At 54.0% G+C, this 24,214-nt stretch overlaps 1 protein-coding gene across 6 annotated transcripts in view; it reads right to left on the minus strand.

Annotated features, from left to right (window-relative positions):
* Positions 1 to 359: 359 nt before the first annotated feature.
* Positions 360 to 24,214, minus strand: part of MGLL (monoglyceride lipase) — a 112,637-nt gene continuing 88,782 nt past the window's right edge. For all 6 annotated transcript variants that reach the window (XM_072784876.1, XM_072784880.1, XM_072784878.1 and 3 more), the window contains 3 exons: positions 18,493 to 18,582; positions 4,486 to 4,701; positions 360 to 1,253 (listed from right to left, as the gene is read on the minus strand). In XM_072784876.1, the coding sequence (XP_072640977.1) occupies positions 1,125 to 1,253; positions 4,486 to 4,701; positions 18,493 to 18,582 (435 nt within the window). In that variant the 3' untranslated portion in view covers positions 360 to 1,124. The remainder of the gene's footprint in view (positions 1,254 to 4,485; positions 4,702 to 18,492; positions 18,583 to 24,214) is intronic.

Raw genomic sequence — 24,214 nt, forward strand, 5'->3', positions numbered from 1 at the left:
GGGCCCTCTGCTGGCAAAGGTTGGCCCCTGCCAGCCTCGCGGCCCATTCTGCTGTGGTCTCTGGGGCCTGCAGCCCTGGGCTGGGCCACTGGGCCGGGACTCTCCTCTTTTGCCACCAGAGGTAGCTGTGCCCCCAGCACAGAGGCTTCCAGGGTGGCCATGGGCCCAGGCAGGCCAGGACAAGGACGGGCCTGTCACCGCCCACTGTGGGGGCCCCGGGGCCCTGCTTACAGGGGCTGCACCCTAGCGCCTTGACACAGGGCCCTGCGGCTGGCCCGTCCCCGTCCTGGGCGGGGGCATCGGGCTGCAGTGCCTTCAAGCCTCCGTTGGTCCCACCCACCCACCCAAATAATCTCTGCTTTAGAATATACATTATATATTAGACACTTCACCTTCAACACAACTGCCCTCTCATAGTGTTGGGTAAAAGTAGTCTCGCCAGGAAAGGCAGCCTCTGAACACGTAAAGCACTCGGTGGGCAGCGGCAGGCGGCCCGGCAGGTTGGAGGGGTTGCCTGCCTGTACTCCTTCTGGGCCAAGCCTCATCCTGTCCCGCAGTCCAGCTCCAGGCCAACGAGGAGCTGATGTGGGTCATGGGTGGCTCCTCGGGCCGAGGGGGTCCCAGGCAGTTCCTGGGCATCAGAGGGCACATGGGTGTGCCCAGGGGGGCTGCCACCTGCCACCTAGTCCCACGGCAAAAGGCCACGGAGCGGGGCCAGGCGGGGAGGTCCTGGAGTGGGGGCCGGAGCGGAGGGCATCAGGGAGGCTCCTCCAGTTATTGCAGTCGGGTGTCTGAGGCACACCAGGAATTGCTGGGAGCCTCGTGGGGGCCAGGAAAGGCAGGGCAGAGGCTTGCTCGGCTTGAAGGACGTCTGAGCACATTCCCTCCCTGGGACACTGCCTGGGACCCTGCTCTGTTTTTGCATAAAGTGTCTACCCCTTAACGTAGATCCAGGAGCAGACAGGATGTCTTCTTTTTTTTTTTTTTTTTAAGTACATTGTGCTAGGGATTCCTCCAATTTGTGATGTCCTCCCCCCTCCCCCTGGCGAGCCACAGGTGAGAAGCCCACCTCTGCCTCCTCTGCCCACTTCCCCGACCGTGGGCCGGCCACGCAGCCGCTGTGCTCAGGGTGGGGACCCCGTTCCCGCCGCCGCCCCTATCCTTTGGGAGACCCACATGTTTATTTCGCGGAAAACGGAGTTGGTCACTTCAGGAAGCTCTTTGTGGAGGACGTGGTAGGCACCTTCATAAATCTGCAATCAGGAGAGACAGGGAGTCAGGGCCACGGGAGGTGACAGGTGCAGGTGGGGAGGCCCAGGCAGCACAGCCAGTGCTCCAGCCCTGCCACCTCCCCATCAGGCCTGAAGGCTCCCTTCTTTACGTTGTCGTTGCCTTTGGATCAGATGATGATTCAGATAAATTTAAATGTCCCAACATGTTCTAGCACTCCCTTTCTTAAATCAACTCACACCCTCCCTTGACTGTCTTTCTCTCTCCAGCGATGGCCACGTCTGTGCCGTTCTCTGTCTACACATCCCCGCCTTCCATCTGGTGCTAGCTTATTCCAACCTGACTTTCACTCCCCCAACCCTCAGCGAGTGTCCTTGGCACAGACTCCAATGACCCTCATGGCACAATAACTGGGAAACACCTTGCTTTCATATGATTTGACTTCTCAGCTTCATTCAAAAGTTGACCAGAGTTCACCTTCTAGAAACACTCTCCTCTTGTGGTTTGCACGGCTCTTTACCCTCCTCCTCTTCTCCGTGCCTCTCTAGCAGCCCCTTCTCAGTCTATGGGGGCGCCAATGACCTTTGTAGGCTGGTGTGGCCCACAGGCCTGGCTGTGGCCCTCCTCCCTCCCTGGAGTAACCTCGTTCGGTCTCGTGGTTTTAAAACCACCCACGTGCTGGTGACTCAGGAATTTATATCTCCAGCCAGACCTCTCTCTGAACTCTAGATGTGTATATCTGCCGGCCTATTTGCCATTTCCAGTGGGACTACTAATAGGCACCACCAAATTTCCTTATTTTTAATACTGTGGTAAAAAATATTAGCCTAAAAGTGGCCATCTTAATCATTTTTAAGTGCACAGTTCAGTAGTGTTAAGTATGTTCACATGGTTGTGCAATAGATCTCTAAAACTTTTTCATCTTGCAAAACTGAAACTCTGGCCCGGTTAAATCCCCTCTCGTCATTCCCTGCAGCCCTGGGCAACCACCATTCTACTTTCTATTTCTATGGTTTGGATATTTCATACAAGATAGAATCATACAGTACTTTTTCTTTTGCAATTGGCTTATATCATGGAGCATAATGTCCCCAGGGATGCATGTTGTGCATGAGTCAAAATTCCATTCACTTTTAAAGCTGAATACTCTTCGCATCGTTGGTCCAGACCACACTTGATTTATCCACTCATCCATTGATGGATACCTGGGCTGCTTCAACCTGTTGGCTGCTCTGAATAATTCCTCTATGAATGTTGACTGTGTGAGGATCTTTTAGAGATTCTTCTTTTCTTTTTTCTTTTCTTTTTTTTTCTTTTCTTCTTTTCTTTTCTTCTTTCTTTCTTTCTTCTTTCTCTTTCTTTCTTTCTTTCTTTCTTTCTTTCTTTCTTTCTTTCTTTCTTTCTTTCTTTCTTCCTCTTTCCTTCCTTCCTTCCTTCCTTCCTTCCTTCCTTCCTTCCTTCCTTCCTCCCTTCTACCCCCCTTTTTTTGAGAGAGAGAGAGCGAGAGAACATGGGGGAGAGGCAGAAGGAAAAGGAAAGAGAATCTCAAGCAGGCTTCATGCTCAATGCAGAGCCTGATTCAGGGCTTAATCTCACGTCCCTGGGATCACGATCTGATCTGAAATCAAGAGTCAGATTCTTAACCGACTGAGCCACCCAGGCGCCCCGGTCTTTTTCCGAATTCTAAAGGGACTCAAAATGGAATTCTCAACGTTCCCCAGATCTCTCTCCCAGTGTCACCCATCTCAGAGTAGCGGGTCTCGTCTCGTCACTGGTGAGGCCCAGCCCCGGGGCTCACCCTGGTCACTCTGTCACCGTCCCTCCCAGCCGCCTCTGCCCTCCACTTTTGTCTCCACATGGCAGCTGCCAGGGCGCCTGGAGAGCTGAAATCAGCACATGCCACTCTCCAGCTGCAGACGCTTCAGTGGCTCCTCAGGGAACCGAAACAAGTCCTGACTCTCCAGGGACACAGGCCACCAGTCCCTCGCTTGGCTCACACCTCCCCCTGTTGGCTACTTGCACACACTGCGATCTCACCAATCTGGGGTCTTTGTGCTCTTTCGCCCTCAGTCTGGAATGTTCTTCTGCGGTCTCCCCTGGGCACCCCATCTAAAGTAAGGGCTTCGCCCTCCCTCTGGTGACCCAGCCCACCCCTTCATCGGTGGTGAAGGAATAACCAGGGGGGTCTCCTGGTGCTGCCAGGGTTTTCATGCCCTCTGGCACGAACACGAGCCAGCTCTCCTTTCCCTTTTCTCCTTCTTTCTCTTCAGCCCCGAGTCCACACCTGGTGGCTGGTGTGAGTTAGGGTCTGTACTTTGTAACGGTGTGAGGGGAGCCTGTGACGGCTGGCCAGGGTGTGAGCATCTTTGTCAGCAAGGTGCAGGGTGGAGAGGACCAGGGGCTTGCTCGGGGGGGCCTGAGCTGGGATCCTGACAGCACAGCTCAGGAGGCGTGGGACTTGTGTGACTTGCCTGCTCTCATACCTGAGCAGGATCCGGCCGGGGTGCAGGGCCCCCACAGGTGGCTGCCTGGGCTGTGGTGGCCCAGTCAAAGACAGATCTGTTCGGGAATGCACCTTGGGGTTGCGTCCACCCAGCTGGCCACAGAGAGCCACCTTTGGGATGAGCTGTCGCTTGACGGGCGCACAGGAGATGCTCCTCCGGCCAGGGCTCTTCCCAGCTCCATCAAGCAAAGGAAATGGGCACGAAATGCAGGTCAACCCCACAACTCCACCTGCCACCTCGGAAGGCGCTCTGAGTCAGTACGTTGCAGTCTGTTGTATCCGACATGCCATACGGCTAGGCCACGGGCATTGTACCCTTTATGGGACATGCTCTGGAAGATTCCTGCGCAGATCCAATCCCACCAAGGCCTGTGCACCTGTGCGCTCAGTGTCCCGGGGTGGCTGCTGGGCTGGAGCTATTGCTGCTGGTGCAGAAGGCTGACAGGTAGGGAGGCGGGCAGAAAACGTGCCCTTGGCCCTCATGCCCAAGCTGACCTCTGCTGCTCAGTGCTCGGGGTGGGTACTCTCCCGGACCTGACAGCTTCTCAGCGTTCTCTCCTCCTTCCTCTCAAGCTCGTTCGTGAGATCAGTCAGCTAGTGGCTCGGGGGCTCCCTTAGAATGAGCAGATGCCTGAGATTCCTGCTGCTTAGTCCCCTGGCGGGGGTGGGGTGGGGTGCGGGAGGCCCAGCGGTGCCACTGCCCCGCCCACCTCGGCCTTGGGAAGCAGCAGTGGGGGTGGGCGGCTGCTTACCTTGAGTGTCTTGTCCTGGCTCTTGGCGGACTCCATGAGCAAGTAGGCCCCTTTGCTGTCACAAAGGCGGTCGGCGGAGCCCTGGAGCAGCAGGAAGGGCAAGGTCAGCTTGGGGAGGGCCCGCTCCACTCTAGTGACAGCGTTGAGCAGCTGGATGCCAAAGCACACCTTCAGGCCTGCCCGGCAGATGAGGGGGTCCGAATTATAGAGGTCCACCTGCAGGAGAAGAGAGAGAGATCCATCAATTCATGGCCGGGGGTAGGGGTTGGAGGCTCCAGGTCCAGAGGCTCAGACCTATTCCCTGGGAGTCTTTGGGGCCTGAACAGTTGACTCCATTCAGGTCAGCTGGGTCTGGGGTGTGGGTGCTGAGGGCTGGCAGTGTGGCCGGCCCTTCCAGAACCTGGACCTGCACTACTTCCGGTGTCTCTTCTTCCAGGCTCTGTGGCGGTCCATATCCATACGTGTGTCCATGGGCAGCTCCAAAGCATGAATTTGTAATTTAAAAGATGTAAGCAGCGTGTTGCTTGCTTTGATGATTTCACTCAGGAATAGCTCTGAAGATGTTCTGGTGTAATTTGTGTGGATTTTGTTTTCTCTAAGTCTGCCTTCCTTGACTTAGAGTCTGCCTGGCTGGAGTGGCTGAGGAGCCCACCTGAGTTCCTGGGGTAATGGCCCTGCTGGAAGGCCTGGGGCTGGTGTGAGGGGTCCTGAGGGCACATGGCAGGGCACTGCCCCATGAACCTCAGAAGTGGCAGGGCTCAGGCAGGTCGGGGCTGCAGTTTGCCTGCCGTCCTGGCAAGGGGCCTGTTGCCATCTCTGCACCCTCAGCTACGTCTGTCCCTTTGTCAGATGTGCCCAAGGGTGGGTCTTCCCTCCTAACCATCTGCCCACTGCACCAGAGCCCGACACTGTCCTTGTTCATTGCTCGTAAGTCCACCCAGATTAGTTTCTGGCTTGACTCTTCCTGCTGCTGGGGCTCACTGTGGCCTGAGATGGGGCATCTGCCCCACAGAATCTGGGTAACAAGCTTCTATAACTCTCGGAGCCCCATATGGGCAGGGGTGAGACCACAACGCCCCTTCACTCACTTTCCTCATCCTTGCCAATGAGTCTTTAGCTAGTTGGAGAAGAAGTGCCCTGTGGTGTTAGGACTGGGTGAGGGAGCGTAAAAGCCATGGGGACAGGGCGTACAGGAACAGCTGCCTTGTGAGGCCACCAGAGCATCTGCTATGTTCTCACTCTGATTCTCCAAGTGCGGAGGCTACATCTCCCCTCCTGCTGGACTACCCCCTATAGGGCCTCAGCCAGAATCCTGGACCCATGCCAAGAGGGGATAGGCTGTCCTGGGTCACCCCTGCTGTCCCCGGATTCCTCCCATGCTGGGGATGGAGCACAGCAAACCAGACCATTTGCGAAAAGCCACACGAGAGAGATTAGCCACTTCCTGCAGCTGAGCTGGCACGACTCCTACAGGGCCAGGCCATCTGCTTGGGGGCTGAGATGAGACTGGCGAGGATAGTCCATGGGTAGCACGTGGCCACTGCAGGGGATGATCGGGGTCTGGGGAGGGGCCGACAGGGCTCACGAGAAAGCCCCGGGCTGAAAGTCTGTCGTAAACTGATGCTACCGGGAATGATGGCAAGTGCAGCCGAGCAGGGGCCTGGGTGTCACATGCAGGATCTCATTCGGCAAAATGAAATAAGGACAGCTAACATTTATTTCTGAGCTCTCCTGTATGTTTGCACTAAGTGCTCGGCCCATTTAACCTTCACAGCCGTCACAAGCACGCCGTATGAGGAGGAATGGCTCTCGCGGTCCCTACTGTGCAGACGAGGAACCTGTCATCCGTTCCCCACTTCTCGTTCTCCCCTAGAAAACCCTGGATGTATTTAGTCTGGAACACTACCACCAGGACAAAGGACTACATTTCCCAGCCTCCTTTGCGGCCGAGCGGTCATGCGACCCAATCCTGGCCAATAGGAGGCGAGCAGCCGCGCCCCGCGCGCTCTCTGGCCAGGGCTTGGCCTCCGCGGTGGCCCGTTTCCCTCCTCCCGCCGGCGGGGGTGGGGAGAGAGGTGAGGCCGCACACACCAGGGGCGCCCCCGGAGACGGTGAGCAAGGAGGTGGGTGCGTGGGCCCTGAGAAGTCCGCTGCGCGCAGGCCCAGCCTGTCTCCTGCAAGCGTGTGGCCGCGACCTCGATGCCTGCTGGGCCGCCCGGCCCTCGCCCCGCTGGCCCGGGCCATGCCGGCCTGTGAGGGCCTGGCGGAGGCCGCTCCTGGGTTCAGTTGCTCGGACGGCCCCCGGGGCTTCCTGCCGCCCCTTCCTGCTCGCTTTTTCCACGTCTTGGTCACGTAGGCCCTGTTTACACAATGGCCTATTATGGGCCTGGAGAAGGGCCTAGCAGATGGGTCGGGGAAAGGGCAGGCCCTGGCGCGAGCCCTGGCCAGGGTGGAGGGTGGGGGCCAGGAGGGAAGAGAGGAGGGCCGCGCCATGCGGGAGCACTGGGGCTCGGAGGGCCCAACCCTCCCTCCCTGCAAGGAAGTGCTGGCCCAGTCGTGGCAGATTTTGTTTTTGAGAGATTGAGATCTAAATCTGCCCCAGGTCCCCCTTTCAGGGTAGCAGGGTGTCCAGGCCCCCCAGGAAGAGATAGACAGGGCTCTCCCTCCGCGGCCAGGTCCAAGCCCAGAGCACTGGTCAGCGGAGCCAGCGCATTCAAAACCAGCACCAAAGAGTCAGTCCTGCGGAGGACTTCTTGTATGAGTCCATCTCCATGACATTCTTGAAATGACAAAACGAGGCAACAGATTAGTGGTCGTCAGGGCTCGGGAGGGTGAGGTGGGGGGACGTGGATGTGGCTACAAAGGGCTACAGGAGGGATATTGTGGTCACGGGATGTTCTGTTCTGGGGCTGACTGCCTCAATGTCAGTATCCTGGTTGTGCCCCATCCTGTGGCCTTGCAGGATGTCACCACCGGCGGGTGCCCAGGGCCAGAACATGGGCCCTGGGGATCCCTCTGTATTATTTTTCACCAGCGCATATGAACCATGACTATCTCCAAATAAAAAGCTTCATTAAAAACACATACGAAAGAGCCAGTCTTTGGTACTATCTCTCACAGCCAGCTCCCCTCCATTTTCTGGACCACAGCTGGTCCTGCCAGCTGAGGACATTGCGGGGACCTATCAACCAGAGGCTGTGGATCTGAGTCCAAGTGACTGAATTCTTGCTCCAGATGACTGACTCCTGGGGGCACCTCCACTTACTGAGACGTGAAGTCTTTCATCTTGGGGTAGTCGAGCAAACAGTATAAAGAAGGTCAGAGGAGTGAGACCACCCAGCCCTGACACCTCTTAGCCGAGTGATCTGGACAAGGCTCCTTGCTCTTAGACTCAGTCTGCCAATCTGTGAATGGGGGGATAGTGGAGGTGCCTGGGGAGATTCAGTGAAATGATAAAGCCACAGTGCCTAGCCCAGGGTCTGGTCCACAGTGGTGATAATGACTGTGAAGTCTGACACTGGGAAGCAAGGGGAGGAAAGCCACTCTTTCTTGGAAGCAGAGTGAGGCCTGCCCAAGAGACCCCAACCTACATGACCATGGGTGAGGCCCTCCTCCTTCCTGGGCCTCAGTTCCCGTAGAAGGGACCTCCAAGATTCTACTTGGGTTATAGGTCTCCTAAGCGGTGAGTATTTTCCTGGTCTCCTGAGTGTGTTTAGTGATCCTCTCATACCTCCCTGTTTTTCGGGGCTCTGAGGGCTGTTGTCAATTGAAGTTGACAGCCAGGGATGTGCCAACTGGGACTTCTGACTTCTGCACGTGGTCTCTCTGTAGGAAGAAACTTTGCCCTAAAGCACAGTAAATATAGCTGCAATCCACAGCTGGGAGCTTTCTTAAGCTTTCGGTTGAGCAAAATCTAGGCCCTACCCCTACAGTCAAATCTCTTGACCTATTTTTAGAAAATCTGTTCTGTGATGGAAAGCAAAATTACATTTTTAATTAGAGTAATATGCTGAGCCCTTAACTCTGTAGGGCTATATTAAGTGCTTTGCTTGTAGTTGTTCACTGAACCTTCTCAGGAGGGACATAGGGACTAGTCCCTACATAGGGACTAGGATTATTATCTCTGTTCTATACGTGAGGAGCCTGAAGCTCAGAGGGGTAGTAACTCACCCAAAGTTACACAGCAAGTGTGGGACAGAGCCAGGGGAAGCACATGGGCAGTCGGGCTGCACATTAGCATTCCTAACTGCTCACCAGGCTATGCTACCTGTCTAGAGGGAGAGAAAGGAAAGGCAGGTCCTGTGGACTCAGATGGCCAGGAGCTGTGGAGCCGGCCCTCCCAGAAAAGAAAGGGGTGAGTCCCTGGTGAAGACCAGAAACACCTGGGCCTGACAGATAATGAGGTGACCTGGGGGGATCCCAGGGGTTGCCTTCCTTCACAGACTGCCAAAGGGGTTGGGGGCCACCCTCTGGGTACAGACACACATGCCCTCCCACCTGACCCTGTCCCCTACTTCTCAGAGAAATGTGGTCCAACAGGCCTCATGTTCTGCGATTTCCCCTCAGGTTCCTATAGATGTGTCTACAGCTGGGATTTTTTGATGCTCCTCCCATCAAATCCCTCCCTTTTCCTCTATGCTTTAGAGCCCAGCCATCCTGGGCTTCCCACCTCCCTCCTCCATTGTTTAGGTCTCTGTTAGTCCATCCATTTTCTTCCCAGGAAAAAGCAGATCACCTTGTCTAGTGTGCTGGAGAGAGAGCAGCAACTCTATCCAAGGGATGTCTGTGAAACCCTTGGGAAGCCTAAAGTGAACTGGCAGGTCTTTGCAGAGACAATCTGTTCATTTTCCACCCCTGACCTGAAGGGCAAGGGGGGGACAATTTATAGTGCAGAGTTGGATCACGGAAAATCCTGTCCTACGTGCATTGGTTTCCATCTCCTGTCCCAAATGCTTTTCCAGCCTGATGCTCTTTGTCTGGTTGATGTCTACTCGGCTTCCAGGCCTCAGGTCAGACTTCACCCCTTCAGGGAGGGCTCCCAGGCTCCCAGACTCTCAGGCTAGCAACTCTCCGCCAGCTGCACACATGCTGCCGTGTGTGGCCAGGTGTTTGCACGCCTTGCGCAGCACTCAGGTGGCGGCCTCCACCGGGAGGCCCGGAGGGAAAGGTCCCTCCCTCGCCTCATCTCACAAAGAACGGGCTGTTCACGAGAGAGGGGCCCCATCCCTCCACGGAAGGTCAGCTCTCTGGAGCTGCTTGCTCTTGCTTTCCCTGTGGCTCGTAGGGCTGTGTTCTCATGAATGCCAGGCTTATGGAATATCCTAAACACAAGTAAGAATCGACCACAGAAACTGGCGGGAATGCAGAACACACTGAACGCTGAAGACGGCCTTCTTGCCTGGGGCTCCCAGCGCAAGCTCCCCTGTCCATGTGTCCTCTCCTGTTGGGACTCAGCTGGCTTGCAGCACCCTCAGAACCCACCCCAGAGCGCCCCACTTCCTGCGGCAGTAGGGCCAAGTCCAACAAACTCCCGCAGGGGCCTGTGAGGCCACAAGCCATGGGCTCCAGCCACTGCCCCGTGGCCCTCCTCAACACGTCGTCATCCCCACCCCGCCGCCTCACTCCCTCTAGGCCTAGTGTATACCTGTCTCCTCGGCCTGGCCGCCTGCAGAGCTTCTCCTCTCTTTCCACGCTCAGCTCAGCTGCCCCTTCTTCTGGGAAGCCTTCCTCCCCTGGGACACCAGGAGCCACTGCAGCTCCTGTCTTTCCTTCACGTGCCCATCTTCTGTACCTATAGGCCAGGGCTGTCCCGGACATTCCCGGTTTCCAGAATCCCGCTTCCTATGTCCTTCCTCCCGTCTGCTGGAGAAGCCCTGTTCCCTCTTCAGGGCCAGTTCAAGTGTTTCCTCCCATTGACAGGTGCCTAGACACTGTTGGGGAAACGGGTGCTTCTGTCCCCAAGGCTCCTGTATCTTTAATGGAAGATGTAATAATGACAGCTCCCATCCCCGTGGTGTCTACACTGTACCAGGCTGCAGCCTGGCCCCGCAAGGGGTCTGGGGACCAGTGACACTGAGTGTGGTTCTCAAGGTCATGCTGTGGCACAAAGAAAGAGACAGTTGGAAAGACGGGCCGTGCTCTCCCCACTGGGCCCACTGCCTGCTTTTTTGTCCTCTACCAGAACCACCTTTCTGTCCCTGTGACTGGGACCCCGGAGGACAGGGTGGCTAGGCAGGTATTCCCAGCCTCTGGCTCAGGGCTTGGCCCGAAGCAGGGGCTCCATGCAAGTCTATTGATGTGCCACTTGCAGGATGGCACAAGGGAGACGGGTCTTGCCTAACTCGGCACAAAGTCTCCCCAACGTAGTTGGCTAGAGGCAAGCCCTGTGTACCAGGAGGCCCAAGGCTATGACTACCGGAACAGGAGCCCGACCTTGGTGGTTGAAATTCTGGAGCTAGACAAGAACCACCAGAAACAAGGACGCTGCGGTTCCATTCTGGATATAAAAAGGATGAATCAGGATTAGCCTATATATATGAGTTACCACTTAATCAAGAACATGTGAATTACTGAACATTACTTCCCAAGAATGACTTTTTCTATTAAAGCTCAAACTCCTGGATGTTCTGGTCTCTGCACACACCCCCACCCTTTTTAAAGATTTTATTTATTCATTTGACAAAGAGACAGAGCACAAGTAGGAACAGAGCAAGTGGGAGAAGCAGGCCCCCTGTTGAGCAAGGAACCCGACATGGGTCTTGATCCCAGGACCCTGAGATCATGAGCTGAGCCAAAGGCAGCCACTTAACCCACTGAGCCACCCAGGCGCCCCTGGTCTCTGCCTTTCTAAGCCATGAGCTCTGGCGGGTCATGACCCTAGGCGTGTGGGTGCAGGCGGTTTACACAAATCTCTGGGGCTTCATTCTGGAGGGCAGGGGGATCTTCACAACCAAAAGTGATGCAGACAGGCAGCCCTGCCCGCTCTTCTGGGGTGGAGCTCCCGGAATTGTGACGCCAAACCCAGCTCCTGAGTGGTCACCTAAAGAAGGGGAAAAGCAGCCCCCACATTCTTTGCCCAGTCCCACTGGCCATAGCCACCTTCTCATAGGCCCCGGGGACTGAATAAATAGTAAGAGGAACAAGAAAGAATTACAGGAATCTTCCAAGGCCACCTCCATCATTGCTGCTCATGTTATCACAAGTCTTAACATCAAAAGTTGGCGGCAACTAAGGAAATCAGAATATGGACCAGACAGAGAACGAGGTAGGGAATTACTGTCACTTTTCCAGAGTGTGATAATGGCATGGGATTATGTGTGAACATCCTCCTTCTGGTTCCTTCCTCTTGGGCAACACACACTGAACTATGCAGGAGTTGAGGATTCTGGTGTTTGAAATTTCACTTTCAAAAGGTTTAGCCAAAAAAATGCATCTACTTCATGACATTGAATTGGGCAATGATTCCTTGAATATGACACCAGAAGTACAGGCTATATAAGCAGAAAGTGGGTAAATTGGATTACATCAGAACGAAAACCTCTTGTGCATCAAAGAACATGATCAACATAGTACAAAGCAAGCCACAGAGTGGGAGAAAATACTTTTAAATCATATACTGATCTAGAACATATAAAGAGCTCCTACAACCCAACAACAATAAGAAAATGCAGAAAGTCTGATTAAAACATTTTTTAAAAAGGGATAAAGAGACACTTCTCCAGGAAGATACATAAATAGCTGAAAAATACATGAAAAGATGCTCAGCATCATTTGTCATTAGGGAAATATAAATCCCTTTTGGGCATAAACCCAGAAGTATCAAAAGCAGGGTCTTGAAGAGATACTTGCACATGCATGTTCACAGCAGCATTATTCACAAGAGCCAAGAGGGGGAAGCCACCTAGGTGCCCATCAATGGATGAATGGGTTAACAAAGTGTGGTCTGCCCATACGATGGAATATCCTCCAGGCTTATAAAGGAAGTTCTGACACATGCCACCACATGGATGAGCCTTGAGGACGTGGTGCTGAGTGAAATGAGCCAGTCACAAAAGGACAACTACTATATGATCACACTCATATGACGTCCCTAGAATCATCCAATTCACAGAGACAGAAAGTATGATGGTGGGTGCCAGTGGCTGCAGAGGGCTGGGAGCAGAGAGTTATTATTTACTCAGGACAGAGTTTCAGTTTGGGAAGATGAGAAAGTTCTGGAGATGGTGGTGGATATGGCTGAACCACATTGTGAGTGTACTTCATGCCCCTGAACTAAACGTTTAAAGATGGTTAAGACGCTAAATTTTATGTTCTGTGTATACAACCACAATCGATTTTAAAAGGTTTAAAATATAGTGAAAGGGAATATAATAAGGGAAGGGAGAAGAAATGTGTGGGAAATATCAGAAAGGGAGACAGAACATGAAGACTCCTGACTCTGGGAAACGAACTAGGGGTGGTGGAAGGGGAGGAGGGCGGGGGGTGGGGGTGAGTGGGTGACGGGCACTGAGGGGGACACTTGACGGGATGAGCACTGGGTGTTATTCTGTATGTTGGTAAATTGAACACCAATAAAAAATTAATTTATTAAAAAAAATAAACATCCCTTACCAACAAAAAAAAATAAAAGGTTTAAAATATATATCCATATTGATATTTTCATACTTCAGCACAGATTTTAAATGCCTGCAGAATATTTTCAATTGGTGAATCCCAGGGAAGAGTATATGGGAGTGCATTGCACCACCACGTTGACTTTTCTGTAGGTTTGAAATTTTCCATAAATAAAATTGGAGGAGAACGCTCCTTTCCCCACAATACCAGTTTCCAGGTTCTTTATTTGGTTTCCCTTTGCCAGTAGGAGCCAAACATCCCTTGGGGATGCTTGGGGCAGGAAGACCCCCGTGGGCAGAGTCCCCCGCTCGGGGCTGGTGTCTCGCTGGGCCACTTATGCCAAGCCTTGGCAAGTCAGCCGCATCCACTCCTCATATAAATGGAGGTCCAAATCTTAGCTCCCGCCCAGGTCTTTGAGAGACAGGTGGCACCCCCACGCGGACCCAGCCGAGCGTGTGGCTTCTCTCCTCCTGGACTATGTGTGGGTACTTGGGAGGGAAGCTGCAGGGTAGGGAGGGCACCCTGTGGTCTTGGGTCTGGCTGGCAGCTGGGATTATCTCTGACAGTCTCTCTGTAGAGTCACTGACTTTTCCGCTGCCATTAGAGCCACTGCCTTCAGGAACCTGCCTCTGGTGTGCTCAGAGCTGCCTCTCCCATCGGTGGCAGTGGCAGGAGTAGAGCAGGGAGCAGGAAACATGCGGTGGGGGGAGGGGCGCAGCAAGGGGCAGGTGGCGGACCCCTGGCGTGCAGGGCAAAGGCCCCAAGCAAACCCATTCGCGTGCTGCCCGCTGGCCACTCCCATATGGAGACAGACATACCGAAAGACATTCTAATGGCCCGTGGTTTTTTTTTTAAGGCGTCAGTAAATTATCAGCTGCTTCAAATAGGCATGTCATCTGCAGGGAATGTAAGCTAGAAATGATGGAGAGTCGCAAAATAAAATCAGCTAACCAAATCGGGCACACTGGAAAGCTAATAACCGGTTCTCAGAGGGGATTTCTGTGGGAGGCTGTGTCCTGAGGACAGAGTGGGAGGCTGGGGCCTATCTTTAGCTGTGGTTACAATTAGTCAAAAGCCTCAGTGATGGCCGAGCTTTCCAAGGCCTGGCAGGAGCCTTCCCAGGGCCTCGGGCAGATGTAGCCTCCCTGCAGCAGAGAGAGGGGGCAGGGTGGGAGACATGCAGGCAAGAGGGGCAAGGGAGTCCCACCCTCAACACTGGGCACCTCTGAAATGTTAGGCAAGGGTCTGGAGCGGCGCCCCCGCCTAGAGGAACAGAAGGAAGCGAGCTGGCCACTGCTCACAGCTCTCCGGGTGCCTGGATCTCACCATATGGCCGGCCGGCAGGAGCGCGAGCTAGCCGGGATGCGCCCAGGGGCCGGCCAGCGTATTTATAGAAAACAGAGACTTGGTTCAATAAGACCAATCGCCTCAGTTGTATATACAGCGGATGCCCCTCGTAGACGGTCTGACCAGAATCAGCCACATCTTCCTCGCCGTCTCCACCCTGTTCAGAGGCTGGATGGAGCTCAGAGAAAGCAGTGCATTCTGTTTTTGGAATCAGGCGGTTGTCAGTGGTTTGAGATCCTCAGCCATCTCCTCTCTTTACCTCTTGCCCCAGTGTCCTTGGCCGGAGAACTATTTAGAACATTCAAGGCTTCTCAGAGTGGGAGGGATTCATCACATTGTGAAAACCCCACTGTTGAGGGAGGAATGGTGAATATGTCAGCACTCCGATGTTCTGGCCAAGGATGCTAAATGTGTAGACACACATAAAAAATGCCCGAATGGCAACTTCTTTGTTCTCAGGATTTTAGTGCCAAGGGCACTTGACTCAGAGCAGAGAGATCTGGGCACAAATCCTTACTTGGTAGCTGTGTGTCCTTGGGTAAGTGACTCGCCCTCTCTGGGCCTGCGCTTCCAGAGATGCAAATACTGGTGGTAAGACCGACTGCGGGAGCTGGCAGAGCAGAAGCCTAGGGCGTGGGGCTCGGAAGAAGGGTCTGACCACCATGCACTGGCCGGTGTCGGCCAACGTAAGGCATTAGGGCCTGTATTCCTGGGTGCTCCGCACAGGCCGGGAGGACGTGCCTCTGTGGGCCGGCGGCGGTGAGGCGGTGCCGCTCAGCGGAGGGTCCTGCTAACAGGCCGGTGGGCGGTAAGAACACTTGCCACAGCAAGGCCCAAACACACATTGCACATGGGGCTTTTGACATTCCAACGACAGAGCCAGCCTGCTTCCCCAGAGACACACTTCAGATCTTCCAAGAGCCTGCAGCCCCTTCCACCTGGTCCTGCGTTCGGGAGCTTGTTAGGGAGGGGAACGTTTCTTTTTGTTTTGGGGCTTTCATAGCTGCAGGGTTCTGTGGGAAATATATTAGCTAAAGATGTGCCTTAGGACACCCTGATGTTAGATCCGGCGAGGTGCCTTTTCTGAACACATGTCCCCCCTGGGCGTCGCTATTTTTAAGGCTCAGCAGAGTGTTCAAAGGGAGTCTCCGAGCAGGGACAAGCACGGGGCTGGCTCTCTCCACGTGGCCGAATGGAAACAGGCTTCTTGGTTATTCCAACTGGAGTCCAGCCTTCAGGCAGCCCGCTGCCTCCTTCCTCCGAGTCTTCCCAGCGGGGAGATACAGTAGCATTTCTAAAGCATCACCCCATTTGTCTGACGCTCAGAAACCCGAGGAATGAGGGTGTGCAACCTCCAGGGGCGCGGGCTGGAGGGAACAGGCAGGGAAAGAGCCTGCTTGCCCCGCGCTCACACCACACTCCCAGGCTTCCCTAAGGCCTTCAGTGGAAGTTTCCATTATCTCAAAAATGAGATAAAAGCTCTGAAATTTGCTACTTTTGAACAAAGATGGTTTGGAATCACTGCATTATCTTCTTCCCTTCCTTTCTGCCTCAGTACCTTCAGGTGGTAAGATAAACAATTTGGATTTGCACCTGGATGTTTCATTGCAAAGATGTCAAAGGGAGCATCGTTCTCCCTCTCTCCCCCCCTCTCTCTCCCTTATTGTTGTACTAGCGCAGCTGAGGCAAAGATAATTGGTTTTACTAGAGATTGCACATGCAAGCCAGACCCATTATTCGGGATGCCAGCAGGTGGAAGAGCCCCTGCCCCCGGGGTGGGGGTGGGGGTGGGTGGGGGGTGTCTCCCTCTCAAATCCTGTCTGCACACAGGCAATGGCCCCCAACCATGGCCATGGGTACCAGTCAGTGTAAAGCAGGAAAAAGAGCTTAGTGACTGTAGATGGTGCCGGAAGCAGGCAACCAGGCACGGGCTTCTCAATGAGACGGGTTCAGCTCTGGCCCCGATGAGTCGTGCACCTCAGAGAGCTTAAACCCCCTACTTAACCCTTGAGCCTCAGTCTTCTCATCTGTGAAACCGGGCTGTTGTGGCTCTCATCCACACACATTAGAGGGAACAGCACTGAGTTTGACTTTGGTGTTTCTGGGACCTAAAGGATGCCTTTTTACTGCATAGATGGGCTTTTGAAATGACATTTGTCTTCTTTACCCAAATATTCTTTGATCCTGGTGGTCAAATGTGGCCCCAAGATGTGGCTTTGGGAAGCATCATGGGTTTTAAAAATGGATTAAAAATTTCAATTGAAATGTGGATGACTTGGGTTATGGGATATCCCTGGGGTCCCCCACAGGCCCCAGCACCCCCTGGGGTCTCTTGCCAGCATCATTCACAAAGAGGTGTCCCTCAGAGGCCTGGGAGTCAGACCTCTGATCAAGACCTCTCTTTCCCACACATTAAGGCCTATTCCCATTTAGTTGTTCACTCTCTGACTCAGAGGGCCAGGAGATCACATTTTATAATGAAGCTACAACCTGAGTGCTCAGGTCCCAAGGAAATCCAGGAAGGCCACTGGAATACCAGAGCACCCCACTCCATTTTCCAGGGTCCTTGGGGAGCCAATGATTCCACAGTTTCAAACTCCTAAGCAAGAGGGGAAACTGAGGCAGAAGAGTAGCAAAATGATTTGCTTAACCCTGAAGATAATTCCAGTATCTTCCAGATGCGCAGGGATGCCTCCTGTCCACTGGCCATAAGCCCACAGGGGTCCTTGCCCCCCCCCCCACCAGACAGAGCAGGCTGAGGAGCACACCCCCTAAGCTCTCAGGCTAGCCCCTGCAGCGCCTGGGCCAAGGCAAGTCCTCTCGACATGTGCAGTCTCAGACTGCTCATCTGCAACATGAGCAGCCGGTGGCTCATGTGGCACCTGCCTGGCACCCAGTCAAAGGCAGAATGCAAGGTGCTGGACTTGAGCTAGATGGAAAGTGGGCTGGCTCGCTGAGCAGTATCTTAACAGACCGACCCACATCTCTGGCATATTGGACTGTACTCAGGCCCAGCATCTCAGGCACGTGAGTTGACCTTGACCACTTGTCCCTGCTGACTTTGATGCCTGGTCCCTGGATTATGACATTAAACCAGGAGCCACCTTGCCTTTTCTGAGCTTCTTTCAGCTGGTTTTGCTTTTACAGAAGATAGCACAGCTCTGTCTGGTGAGCTGTGATGTATTTCCTGGCTCATAGGAGAAGGGGTTCACGAGGTGCCTTATGATCTGACCTGTTTACCCCTTGCCAGTCACCTGCTGCCCTCTATGCTGTGGCTGAACCTAACAACTGACTGTTCTACACGTGGGCTGTCCTTCCTTCGTGCCAAGTCTTTATCAGCACAGTTACCTTTGTTGGGAACCCTCTTCCTCAGCTCCGGCACCAGCTCCCACCTCCCGAGCCATGGACCTATGACCTTTGGCCTGGCCCGGATCCTATCTGCTACCACCATCCCAATTTGCCCCCCAGGAACTTCCCTTCTGTAAAGCTGAGCCCATGAGTTTGGGTGGGGTTGATACCAGTTCTTTCCCTGGATAATAATTTAGGCCTGGACAGTCTGCCAATAAGCATCAGCCCTGAGACGTTTTTTGGCTTTTCCACCAACTGTCTTTCTGCTGGGGTTGCTGAGGTCAAGCTGCTGGTGACCCTCTTTGCTTGCACTTGGGGAAAGTTTGCCTGGGAATGAAGCCAAACCAGAGGATGTGAGAGCTGGGAAGAGACAGATGTTGAACAAGACTTTCAAGCCCCTGGATCCAGCCATGCCTGAAGCCTTTGGTTCCATTCACTGATAAATACCTCCTTTTGCTTGAATCACTCTGAGTTAGGTTTCTGTCCCTGGCAGCCACAAGAGACCTGGCTGATTCACACAACTTCATTTGGTTTGCTCCTTTGCATGTTCAAGGCACAGCTCAGGCATCATAACCATTTGTGCCTTCCCACCCAATCCTGAGGCCGCACAGCACCTCATGCATCTTTATGTCCCCATCACTTCATGCAGGGCCTCAGTGAAAGGCGTGGCCAGGTCCCCAGGTTTTCAGCAAGACTCACCTCCGTCTTATTCCGAGAGAGCACGCTGGAGTCGATTGGGCCCAGGGACATGTTTGGAAGGACAAGGTTGAGAACCTTCGCAGCCAAGACCTAGGGGGGAGGGGAACACAAGGGGCGTGAGTTCGGTGGCATCCATGCTCAGTTCCTTCCACGGGACAGTTTACAGTAAATTAAGGCAGGTGATGGCCCAGCTGAGCATCAGCCAGGTTTGCTTCCCAGGGCTGAACACCCCGACTCCCTCTGCTCTGACTCAGACGGCCTCCAGTTAGTCTGGCTCGGGCCTGCGCCGAGGGTGAGCCGGCGGGAGGTGGGCCGCCATGGCAGGCCGCAGGAGGGCCACGTCTATTTTCGGCCTGCTCCAGATCCTGTGTGGTCACCTCCCCTGCAGGCACGCATAGGCTGTGGTTCTGAATTCTCTGCAGAGTGGCCTAGCTGAGTTCTTAGGCTCGAGTCTCTGCCCTGGGGTTCCTAAAAATACACAGCCGGAGCTGAATTGCCCAGATCACCTGTGAGGCAGGATAGTGCGGAGGCCGCCAGAGAAGGCTGCTCAGAAAAAATCACTTGATTGCCTGGTTTTCTCTTGGAGGGAAACAGAAAGAGTCACCGGTCAGATCAGGAGATGCGTGGCAGAGAGAAAGAGACCTCATTTGACCCCTGGCTGTGCTGTCTGGCGCACTTGGGCACAAGACCTGAGCATCACAGAGCCTCCGCTTCCTTAGCTGCCAGTGGGGACCTTGGCACTCTCCCCAGAGGACCACTGTGTGCAAAAGCACCAGGCGCGCAGTAGGTGCTTAACCCGTGCTCCTTGAACTTGAGCCCGATGCAGGAACAAGCCTCCTCGCCCCACCCCATCACTCCTGCAGGATCTGGTGTTTACGGAGGGATGGAGTGAGCCTGGATCTCCCACTCCTGCCTGCAGAGTGGGGCTCTTCTCATTTCTGCACTGTGCACAGTCACTTGGGGGTGAAGGATGCTGTTTCACAAGCGAGCTGTGACATACTGAAATTAGAGTCGCATGGAAGGTGGTGAGCAGTGAATTCTCGGTCTGTGTGGAAGGGGGGCCCATCACGGAGCTAAGAAGTGACGTCCCCTCGGTACCCTCGGTGGGGGCGAGGGCACCAACGTCTACCGAGTGACAGTCTCCAGTGTGTCGTACAAGCAGGATGTCACCTCACACGACAACCATCTCACAGGCGGCCAGGGATCAGACACAGAAGAGAAAAGGGCCTCGCTCCTGAAGGAACTCCAGTGCGTGAAGCCACTCTGACACCCACAAGGTCAGCTGCCCATGCTTCGGGCCAGGATGGGAGCCCCCTGCGTGTAAGACTAGCCTCTCTCCCTACACCCCTTGCCCGAGGTCTAGGCCAGCAAACCCCACCCCTGTCCACTCACTGCCGTCGAGGTACCAGGCACCACGCCAGCCCTGACTGTGCTTGTGACAGTCTAGCACGGAAATATAAGGGGATCCAGCTTGCGGCACTGTGTGGGGGCCTGGACTTGGCCACACGGTCTGGAGCCTCATGGGGTGGACATGACCTGTTGGACAGTGTCAAGAGTCAAGGTGGGGTCATGGGCCAGCCCCACGGACAACACAGGACTGGGAGGCCTCAGGGTCCTGGGAGCTCAGGGTCCTGGGAACAGGTTTGGGTGTTTCCAAACACAGATCAAATGTCTGTGAACTCCAGGAATAGTTCACAGACACAGTTCACTCCTCTGGTAACCTAAATTCAGGAGTTGGGATCTGGGCTTTTAAAGGTTAAAAAAAGGTATTGGGCAGCCTGAGTGGCTCAGGCTTCAGCCCAGGGCCTAATCCTGGAGACCCGGGATCAAGTCTCATGTCAGGCTCCCTGCATGGAGCCTGCTTCTCCCTCTGCCTGTGTCTCTGCCTCTCTCTGTGTGTGTGTGTGTGTGTGTGTGTGTGTCTGTGTGTCTGTCTGTCATGAATAAATAAATAAAATCTTAAAAAAAATAATAAAGGTTAAAAAAAAGTATAAATAAAAGGAAAATACGGCAGATAAGGAGCATATTGCCATAAGCAGGGAAGCAATGTGCCGTACCCCGTGGCCAACTGCATCGGGAGGGTGGACTCCGTGGGACTTACCTCCCCAAGGAGCCATTGGCAGGAAGAATTTAATGTGCATCCCAAAGTTTGCACAACTGGTGTCTAGACATTTTGCCATCCTCAGTGACTCTTGCCGCAGCTCCCTGAGTGGTGTGAGGGCTTACGGTTGATGGTGTGTGGCCCATGTGCCCATCTGGTCCGACCCTCAAGGACACCGCTAGTTTTCTGTGCTTCAGTTTCCTACCCATTCCCAGATTAGAATGGCAGATAGCCAGGAAAAGGTGCGGGGGCATACAACCTCAGTAGCCATCCTACAATAAGGTGAGGGGGAGAGACCACCCCGCATCCATCCCAGAGCTCCGAAGCCCACCACCAGATTGCTCAGTGGCCAACAATTTACATTCTGTTGCCCGTCACCTGATTCTGCATGGACCTGAATCAGATGCCAGCCATTGGTGACAAGACACACTTACCTTCATCTTTGAATCTATATTTCTGCCCTTCATGCTTCTTAAACCAAAACATTTATACCCCAAAGTGCCAAGACCCCTATTTCTAGAAGAAGATGCTGACAGTTTAGGTTTGACAAGGATCAGAAAAGGCAGAGCAGTGGCTCGAACCATCCTTGCTCCGCTTCCACAGAGGGCCAGGAAAGACTGTAGTTGCTGGAGAGGATGACAGTCGTCTCTCTGAGCCACAACTTTTCTTTCTCTTAACAGAAAAACTTTCTGCAGCTACAGGGAGCTTTTAGGAAAAGAGTCTTGGAGGAGAAATAAAAGAGGAGGGCTATTTCTGGACAAGAATTTGCTTTGTACAAAATGAACAATGCCAGGGGCACCTGGGTGGCTCAGCCAGTTAAGTGGCTGCCTTCAGCTCAGGTCATGATCTCGGGGTCCTGGGATGGAGCCCCACATGGGCCTCTGTGCTCAGCGGGGAGTCTGCTTCTGTCTCCTGCCCCCTCACCATGCTCTCGCTCTCTCTCAAATAAATAAACAAAATGTTTTTAAAAAGCAAAAAAATCCCAAAATGCATAATGGCCAGGTTTGGTCTCTGGAGGAAACTAAACAGGGCAGATGAGTCGGCCGCTGTGCCTCCCCCTCCTCAGTACAGTGAGCCAAGTGCTGGGGAGACTGGTCCCTCCCACAGCTGCCAAAGGCCTTCTCCCCCAAAGAACAAGCAGAAAGAGACATGGCAAGGGTGCGTCATGCTCAGGACTGGAGGTGGTGGGTGGCTGGGCCACTGATGTGACCAGCTGTGCACCTCCCTCCACAAGGATTCACAGGGCAGCAGCCACTCTTGCTCCTCTGAGGGAGCGGAACCGGGGGTCCAGGTTGGGCGAATGCACCTAAAGGAGCAGCTCAGGACAGTATGAGTCCCGTGACAGGGCGCAGAGGCAGACACTGGGGTGGGAGCAAGGAGAGCCGGTGATTCAGGCACACACACAGAGGAGGCTGCAGACCCTCCAGGAAGGCAGGGGGCACAGACTAGCCTTCTCTCTCGTCAGCCTGGTGGTGTCTTGGCTCTCAACCCCACAGACCTCCACAGGGCCTCGGCACCAGGAGACTGCTAAGCCCTGGGTGTGAGTCAACACCAGAGAGAGCCCGCAGAGATGCCTGGCACCCCATTCACCGGACAGGCCCAGGGAGGGAAAACTGAGGGAGGCTTCTTGACTTCAGGGAGTCCCTTGGAGTGACATGGGCACCTTGCCTTCCCAGGAAGACAGCACTGTTGTTGGAACCTTCTGTTCCTTCCATCCCATTAGTGTAGTAAGGGTAGTGGGAGCAGCGCCCCCAGCCAGCCCTCTCCCTGCCTCCTGTAAGTGTGGTCCTCACACCAGCAGCATGAGCAGCACCAGCAGCTCCTAGGGACTCTGGCCTAATTGGACCAAGGTCAACATTTCCACAGACCCCGGGGCATTCTTGTGCACTGTGAAGGCTGACAGGGTGGGGATGCAGGTATGTCTCGGAGAAGCATCACAAATGCCTCTTCCCAGGTCCCACCCTGAGAGATTCTGATGGAATTAGTCTGAGGTGGGGCCCTGGAGTCAATCATTTTTTTTTTTTTCTTTTAAGCTCCCTGGGTGATTCCAGCGTTCAACCAGAGTAGAAAAAATGCTCTCATCCACTCCCGGATGGGTCCGGGTATGGACAGAGTTGAGGCTGGCACACGGATGTCTCTAAAAGGCATGCTGCCCTTTTGAAGGAGCCAGGATAAAAGATGTTTGGACAGGCCTGACCCTTAGCTCTTTTTCTAAAGCTGCAAAGTCCCAAACCACATTTCTAACAAGATGTAATTGGGTTGAGGCAAATCTTTGGCTGACAATAATGCAGATTAAAAAATTTTAAAAAGAATTAGGTGCTTAGCATCTTCCCCACAAAAAAAATCCAAGAAGGTTGCAGGGGCAGGATGCCTTAAACAGTTGCAAAAGATATTCCCTTTCCCTGCCCTTCTTTTATGGGTTGTTTATTCCATCAGCCAATAGGGCAGAAAGAACTAAGCGGGTTGATTATGGTGATGCAGAGAGTCAGACAAGCTGAGAAGGGGGTATGAGGGTAGGAAGGGCACGTAGTAAGGAAAGAGCGGCAGTGGCAAGGGCCTGACAGACAGAGCCCACACCCTGAGGATCAAGTCTGTTCAGGCTGCCCAGGTGGCTGCCTTGCCACACCATCATCTCCCTCAGCCTCCACCATCATCTTCCTCAGTCTCCACCATCATCTCCCTCAGCCTCCACCATCATCTTCCTCAGCCTCCACCATCATCTCCCTCAGCCTCCACCATCATCTTCCTCAGCCTCCACCATCATCTCCCTCAGCCTCCACCATCATCTTCCTCAGCCTCCACCATCATCTCCCTCAGCCTCCACCATCAGCAGCAAGAGCCCCCCAGCTCCTTCCAAGAGAAGGCAAAGGAAGCTGGGAGAGGTGCCAAGGAGGGGTGCAGCTCACCCATAAAGAAGTTGGAATAGAAGAGAATAACCTTCTTGTTGCCAGTTCGCTCAGGCTCTTCGGATAATCCTGCAGGAGTGTGGAGATCGCCTCAGATCCAGCTCAGGGGAGGGATGACCACAGACTACCCCCACCATCCATGACCCCCCTCCCCAAAGGTTTGTGCCCCCACAGGAGCTCCCAGAGGTGCTGACTCAGCAGGAACCGCAGGTCTCATCATCGGAGGATAATTTGGGGACCGAGACCTACAGCTAATGGGCACCAAGTTGCCAGCCCCAGAAAAAGGAGGCTGAGAGCCAGGCAAATCTGGATTCGAACTCTGGTTCCGCATCACCAAGAAAGTCTCCGGTCCTCAGTGTCTTCATTCCTCAAATGGGGATAATGAAGTGACCCTCAAAGCCTGGCTGGGGAGGTTACCCGGGACCCAGGTCCCACGGAGCTCATCCTTAACCACCCTCCTGCCTTCTGGCCCCAGGAGAAGCTCAACAAATACTCCATGGCTGTTTGAAGACAGAGCACCTGCTGATGTTTTTCAGAGCAAAGACTTCAGGAAAAGCATGTGGCCTGCGGCTGTGCAATGAACGTCACGGTCACAGCTAAAAACCCAACCTACTGCACCCACAAAAAAGGACAACTCTCTCAGAAGTGAGGTGCACCTCCTGATGAGCAAGAGGCCAGAGTGTGTCACTGGCCTGTGACACACCCTCGGGGGCAT

Source organism: Canis lupus, chromosome 19, assembly GCF_048164855.1.
Source record: "Canis lupus baileyi chromosome 19, mCanLup2.hap1, whole genome shotgun sequence".
Lineage (NCBI taxonomy): Eukaryota > Metazoa > Chordata > Mammalia > Carnivora > Canidae > Canis > Canis lupus.